General features: G+C 37.6%; 1 protein-coding gene across 3 annotated transcripts in view; it reads right to left on the bottom strand.

The window, feature by feature from the left end:
* Positions 1-282: 282 nt before the first annotated feature.
* The window catches only part of LOC116997202 (golgin subfamily B member 1-like), a 35,000-nt gene continuing 28,181 nt past the window's right edge, over positions 283-7,101 (bottom strand). For all 3 annotated transcript variants that reach the window (XM_042779360.1, XM_033061539.2, XM_042779361.1), the window contains exons 22-29: positions 6,903-7,054; positions 6,664-6,823; positions 5,259-5,411; positions 4,566-4,733; positions 3,616-3,713; positions 3,128-3,262; positions 1,386-1,500; positions 283-907 (exon numbers count right to left, since the gene is read on the bottom strand). In XM_042779360.1, the coding sequence (XP_042635294.1) occupies positions 749-907; positions 1,386-1,500; positions 3,128-3,262; positions 3,616-3,713; positions 4,566-4,733; positions 5,259-5,411; positions 6,664-6,823; positions 6,903-7,054 (1,140 nt within the window). In that variant the 3' untranslated portion in view covers positions 283-748. The remainder of the gene's footprint in view (positions 908-1,385; positions 1,501-3,127; positions 3,263-3,615; positions 3,714-4,565; positions 4,734-5,258; positions 5,412-6,663; positions 6,824-6,902; positions 7,055-7,101) is intronic.

Here is a 7,101-nt window from a genome sequence, read left to right as displayed (position 1 = left end):
ATTTTGCCTCCAAGACAGGCAGTAACTAAGCCCCACCAAGAAAAGTGCAAGTAAATTTAAAAAGTACTGAAACCCCAGAAGTTACAGAAAGAAAATTTACAAAAAGAATATAAAAAGTTGCAGATATTTGTCACCTCAATTGTGAATCTTTAATCATCAGCTTACCTCATTACCACACACAGATCTGTGCATCTTTACACACTGAATGAGAACGAACCTTCTTAATTATTTTCTTTTCAGCCAAAAAGAGAAAAAAAAAAACACCCAACCAACCAAAGAAAATCAAAAGTCCAGTAGTTCTTCCTTTATTGCACTCCATAAAACTCCTTGTTATAATCAAGAAGCCAATATACAGTAATAGCTTGATATTCCTTTAGAATTTATAGTTTAACTCTTAAAATAAAATTTGTATAGAAAAGATATCATTTACAACCCATTCAGTAGTAATCAACCATTATGTACCCACAAACAATATTAAATAACCTGTATGCAGCAGTTTCCTTATAGGGCAGAGGACAGAGGGGAATATTTTCTCCTTAGCAAATATAATATCCCACTGTTAAAGGGCAATTCAAGTCAACTTTGGAGCAAGTGTGATATGCAGGAATTTCACGGGAGAAGCTCAAGGTTCCGTGTAGTGTCCCAGGGATTTGTCCAGTGCATAGCAGAACAGCAACATGTGAGGAGTCTCCAGGCTGGGACTGGCACTGTCCACAGGGAAAGGAGCCACCCAGGGAGTGCAGTGGATTCAGAGCACACCAGTGAGGCACAGCAGAACAAGGAGGTGTAGTGTGACCAGGTAGGTGAGGAATAAATAGCGGGATTTGGCTCGGGCCGTCAGCAGCTTGGAGCAGTAAAGGCTTCGCCCCCGGAGCCAGCGGCGCAAGGAAAGGGCTCCTCCTTTCATCTGAGGAACACACAAAAGTTATCAGAGGAAGAATCAGGAATACAAACCAGAAACAGCTCCACTACAGCCCGGATTTCCGAGGCACTACAAAACCTTTTGCCCCTGACACAACAGCTGACCCCAAAGCACAACCAATCCCAAACATCAAAATTATGTAAAGGCCCCAAACCCAGCATTAACGGCAGGGGAAAGGAATGAATCCAAGCTGTGTATTATGCACTCCACACACATAAATATCCATACTGCATTCTGGGCATGCATAATTTAATGCAGACACAGTTTATCTAATGGCCACACGTGTACTATAAATATGATTACACACATTTTTAACCTGGACATATGCAGTGTGTTTTCTGGCACGGTTTACACAGCTTCTGGTCTTGGACTCACAGCCCCAACAGAAAGAAATTATGGATGTTTCCCCACCACTTTTACAGAGCTGGTAATTCAGGGTTTTTAAAGGCTTTAATTCCCTTACCTTTCTCACAACAACATGTTCACTGGGATTGATGATTAAGGCTTCCCTCTCCTCCTCAGCTTCCATCTGGACAGTGTAGTCACTGGGGACAGGCCTGTAACTGCCTACTTCAAATCTATGGAAAGATTCAAGGCACAGAGACATGCACTGCTGAATTATTGCCTCTTTTAAGTACTGAATTGACACAAAAAACATTATTTTGCATACTGAAAATGACTGAGGGAAGGTCCCCACAGAAAGCTGACTCACTTTATGTTGCCAGGTCTTTTTCAGTCTCTAATTACTATTATTATTATAATTTTAATAGTAGCACCCTATACACTTCAACATATACAAAAAATACTAAATAAAACAATTTCTAACATGTTTTTTGTACATCGGAAAGGGGGACTAGATTTTTTTAAAGTTAGCATTTGGGACATGAGTTATAGTGCATTTTAAAAGCTCTTTGAGCTCTTGCTTAGGCAAGGTTTTTGAACTTGATTTAATTAAATATAAAAATGCTTCAGTCACTTTTCTTAAAAAGTGCCTAATTATTTAATTTTTTTTTTTAGTTTACTGGGTGGTTTTTTACTGAAAAATACTTTGATTTTGTTCTTTACAATTGTAAAAACCAAATTGTAACAACCAAAACGAAAAATGCAGAATTCCAAACGGACTCTTTAAAATACTGCTAATTATATCCAAATCATGCAACAATTCACAGGTCATGGGTGACAAGAGCCCAGCCCACAGCCTTTTCAACCACAGCCGTGGGTTCATCTAAAAGCTTCCTCTAGTTCCGGTTACAATGCATAACATACTTTTCATTGTAAATAATTTTAATACATGACAACTAATCAATACCTTTACTATTACCTATAGCCTATCATAACTACTAACATTACCATATCCATGTTATTATTGTTCAATCACAAAAAATTAGTATGTTACAATTTAAACTAAAAATTGTTTTTCAGTTTTCTTACAATAAAAAATTCTAAAATCTTCTCTACTTACAACATAACGTTTTTGTTTATCTGTAAAAATCTTTTTACTTAGTAAAAACATCTTTAATTGAAAATAAATTTATCCTTTACTCAAAATCATAAAAACCCCTTCCAACTCCCTTACTCTTTTCCTTCTTAGTTACCCAGTTAAACTAAGTCAACAATTCTTTTCCCCTATATCAAAACTTACTATCACTTCTATTCCTTCTTCAAAATCTACATTCAAAGATCTTTCTATTACACATACAGATCTGTAAAACCTTCCTGTCAAATCCTTATCCTTCCCAACAACTTACAATCTACACTCAAGGTGTTTCATTTATTCAGAATTAATCCCCATCATCACCAGCTGACTGAACAGTGTTTTTCAGGTGATGGTAGTGAGGACATTTTATTTAAGCAGTTGCATAATATTTTCAATCTAACCAGTGGCTCTGCTGAAGTTGTAATGCGGGAAGTTTTTTTCCTAACCTGGAAAACAAGAAATAGCACTGACTACTGAATCTAACAGAAGAAATTAAATAAAGAAAAAAAAAAATCCCAAAGCCTGTAAGACTTTCTTGATCCAGTGTTTAACTTAGCTTTTTAACACATGGATTTTCACTGCTTCAGGCACGGTGGGCTCACACGCAGGTTTGTTTATTATTACTATTACTATTACCATTAGTAGTAGTGTAGTACCTGAAGACTCATACGAAAACCTCTCACTAATCTCACTATAAATAAAAGGCAAACAAATAATCTGTGTTTTACCTGTTACTTCTCTCCTCAGAGAGTCCAAGAGCCTCTTCTGCAGCCTCTCTCCTCCTCCTCTCCTCTGCCAGTGTTTCTGTGAGCTGGGAGAGACTCTGCTGCACTGACTCATACTGCTGCTCAGTCTCTGCAAGCCTGGGACAAAATAAAATCTGAAATCAGTATTTTATGGACTCAAAGAATTATTGGGGTTTTTTTATTAGGAAATCTTCCTTTTCATGATAGACTTAACTATAATAAGATGCTTTAGCTTAAATATTGAGATAAAGTCACCGATAATCAGTATATTTATGTACAGATACAAACCATAAGTATTACCAAATGATTACAATTCAAGAATATGCCTTATGATTCATGTAATCCACTGTAAATCCACTCCTTCCCCTTCTCCACACAAATGCCTCAGAGGGATAAAAAAGCATTACTTTCACACTCACTACACAGCTGTCAGGAAAATAATATTGCTAATACATGCTCTGAGTCCTGACCTTTTCCTGAGCTCATTTAGCTCCATATTGTCTATCTCCACAATAATCCCAGATCTCTCCTGTGGTGCTCCAGGGGGAACTTCTGCTCTGGTTTCATCCTAGAAAATATTAAGGGGGAAAAAAAACTCAAACAATGACCATTTTTCTACTTGCCAAAAGATTTTATTTCAATTACAGAAGCCATAAGGACCACAAAACAGTGGAACAGATAATTCTTTGTGCCACTTAATGTTTTCCATCTCTCAGCAATGTCTGAGGGAAAAGAAATGCATCTACAATTCCAGAAGCAAGGCAGTTATTCACTTATTTTTAATTTACAGTTCCTGTTTGGATTTATTTCCATTTATGGAAGAGCAAGGGTTGTTTCTATATGTATCCATAAGCTATTTCAGGGTGTTCTATTAATGATTGTTAATGAGTAACCAAGGCAGTACAGGAAAACTTTTTAAAAATAAAGGAATAATGATGAATCATAAATGACTGGTTTGGAAGGGACTTTAAAAACCATGAAGTTCCAACCCCGAATAACAATCTTACAGATGTGTATGAGGGGTTGGCAAAGGGGTACTGAAATGCTGAACTGGTGACATAGATCTCACTTCTGAAAGTACTACTCAAGCACTTAAAATGATCCACAATTGATGTGAAATTATCACTTCATTTCCTGATCCACTGAGCAGTGATCATCCAGTTATCTCTGCCAGCTGCAGACCAACTCAACAAAGATATTTTAAAACAAAGAACCCCAAAAACATAAAGCAACTTCCTTAAGTGAAAAGTCAAATTCGACCAGCTTAACGACAATAAAGACAATTATCTTCAGTCATAGGCCAGCAAAAGTACTGGGTCACTACAAAAAAAAAGTACTTCATTTCATTTTTAGCAAGGAAACCAGGAAAGTGTAAGCACAGAAGGAAGAAACCTAAAAACCTTTCCATGTATCTGTTTACCTGGACTGAGCCTTGGAAAGATGCCACTTGCATTGCCTGATACTCCCTCTCCAGCCTTAAGTAACGATTTTGCAGATCAGTGTAATGAAGCTGGTTGTCCCTCAGAGTCTGGGAAAGAGTCTTCAGCTGGGCAGACAGGACAGCATTCTCTTCTGCTGACTGCACAACCTGAGAGAAATTCACATTGAAGTCATTAAAATTAGCTCTCCCAGCAAACCCCTGAAGATTTGAGACCTGCTGTTTCAAAATTACATCCACTTTCTGGCAAGGTCACAGTTCAGTTGGGATTTAAGGTGTTTTATGAGCAGAGGAAATAATGAAAGCAGATCAGTGATTTCCCCTGCCATCAGTACACCCAAACCAGAAGCTGAAATCTTGTTCCAGCTAAGACAAACACCTGTTTCTGTCTATAATGAAAAATATTTGACTGTGAGTAGAAGTTCAGAGGTTCACCAATGTCTTCAGAATGCAGAGTCAAATAAACCTCTCACACAAACACCACGTCAGGAAAGCCTGGCAGAAAGGGAACTGACATTTAATTGAATATCCAGGCTGAGCTCTTTTAAAATATCTGCGATTCAAAGTAAAATACCATTCATCATGCAAGACACCACCACTCCAACAATATTCCAACATGAGGCCAGCCTAGATTCATGTGAGCTTTTCAGGATCAGAGCTGTTGCTCCAAAGTACCTTGGAATTAATCTGCTGGAAGTGCAGGTCCTTCTGCTGCATCTCCTGGAGGCAGTGCTGCAGCTCAGTCTGCAGCTGGTTCTTCTCAGCCAGGACACGTTTGATTTCATCTGCTCCATCTGCACTTCCAGCAAGGGTGGCAGTTTCCAAAGCCTTAAAGATACCAGGATATTCAGGGTAAATGGTGCTCTCTAAATAATCCACAACCCCAACACTAAATATACCCTATAGAATACCCTTTTCACAAGATTATTTTCTTCTCACAACTTAATACCACATCGGAAAGACGCTTTGAATACAATTTTTATGTATATATATATAGTGTTAATATTTTCATTAAAAAAATAACAAAAAAATTACCACAAAAAGGTAACCCAACCTAATTTTTAATTTGCAAATAATGTGAAGCATAAAAAAGGGGGGAAATAGCAAAGGATTAACATAAAACACCTTTCAAAAATTATTTTCAAGCTAATAAAGTCTTGTATTCATGACTTCTAAAACAGTTGTTTGGTAAATATGAATTTAAAGCCAAAATAATCCATTTTGAAAACATTTTATTACCAATTTACAATTTTGGCCTTCTTTAACTGGCAGCTCAATATTTTGATATTAATCTCCAAAAAAGGAGGGATATGTGCCATCTCTAATGCTTTATGGAATCTATTCACCCACATAATCATGAAATAAAAGGTTTTTACCACATAAAATACTCCTATACCCACAGACATTACTGGTCAATAGCTCTTATTCATTCTCTTAATCAGAGAAAATGAACAGCATGCAAACTTTGGCAACTAAAATGCTGGTTTTAATGAAATTAAAATGAATACTGCTTCCTTCCTTTGGCACAGAAAAGGTAAGTAAGAATATTATTCTAAAATAGCACTTTCCTTGAATCTTTCATGAGAGTCTACAAAACAGCATTTGCCAGCCTGGGTGTCAGCTGCTGCCTTTCTAATCCAGGATTTTGTTCCTGGCAGAAGCCAGCTCCAGCTGCTTCAGGGGAAGGACAAGAACACTTTTATTCCCCTTTCTCCCCCAGTTAGGCCCTAGTCCAATCCGCAGGTACTAGATATGGATTTAAGCTCTGAATTATGAACTTCATTAGGTGTTTAAAACCTCTCTGCATCAACTATGAACTGTGAAACCTGCTGTCAGTGTAAACCACCAAGCTTTTTGATCCTCTTAAAAAGCCTGTCCCTGGAAATAGGTTACAGCCATAATAAATCTGAAAGAAACAAACCCATTTAATTTTTTTTTCAACTTCTTCCTTTTTTATTCTGGATTTAACTAATTTAAGACAGTAACTTACAGGATTACTACAGGCAGCTCTTTTGAGAAGCAGGTTGTACATTTCAGACAATGAACTGCTACCTTCCATTTTTACATTCCATCTCTTTACCTTGACTGGATAACTGCTGCCAGCAGGGAGTGACTTCTGCCCAAGCACGTCTTGCTGCAGCCTCTGGAGCTCAGCAATCTGCCGGTCTTTCTCAGCCACTGTGATCTGACACTGATTCCTCAGTGCCTGGGACTCGGAGAGAAGGAGGTTTTTTTCCATTCTAAATATAAAACAACAGATGTTAAGTGATTATATATGCTACACAAATCAATGAAGAAGATAAAGCTGCACTGTTATACCTTAATCCAGCTAGCTCATTCTGGTATGATGTGATCTCTCTCTCAGTTTCTGCCTGGAAGGCTTTTGTCTGATGCAAAGCTCTCTCCAAATCATCCACCTTGGTCTTCAGCTTGGATATTTCAACAGCTGCAAGGCTGGCTCCTTCTTTAGCCTAGGTTTAATAAACATCATTAGTGAACAGGAATGAACTAGATGGGT

The sequence above is a fragment of the Catharus ustulatus genome, chromosome 6 (genome assembly GCF_009819885.2).
Source record: "Catharus ustulatus isolate bCatUst1 chromosome 6, bCatUst1.pri.v2, whole genome shotgun sequence".
NCBI classification, from domain to species: Eukaryota; Metazoa; Chordata; class Aves; order Passeriformes; family Turdidae; genus Catharus; species Catharus ustulatus.
This window is presented reverse-complemented; position numbering and strand designations above follow the sequence as displayed.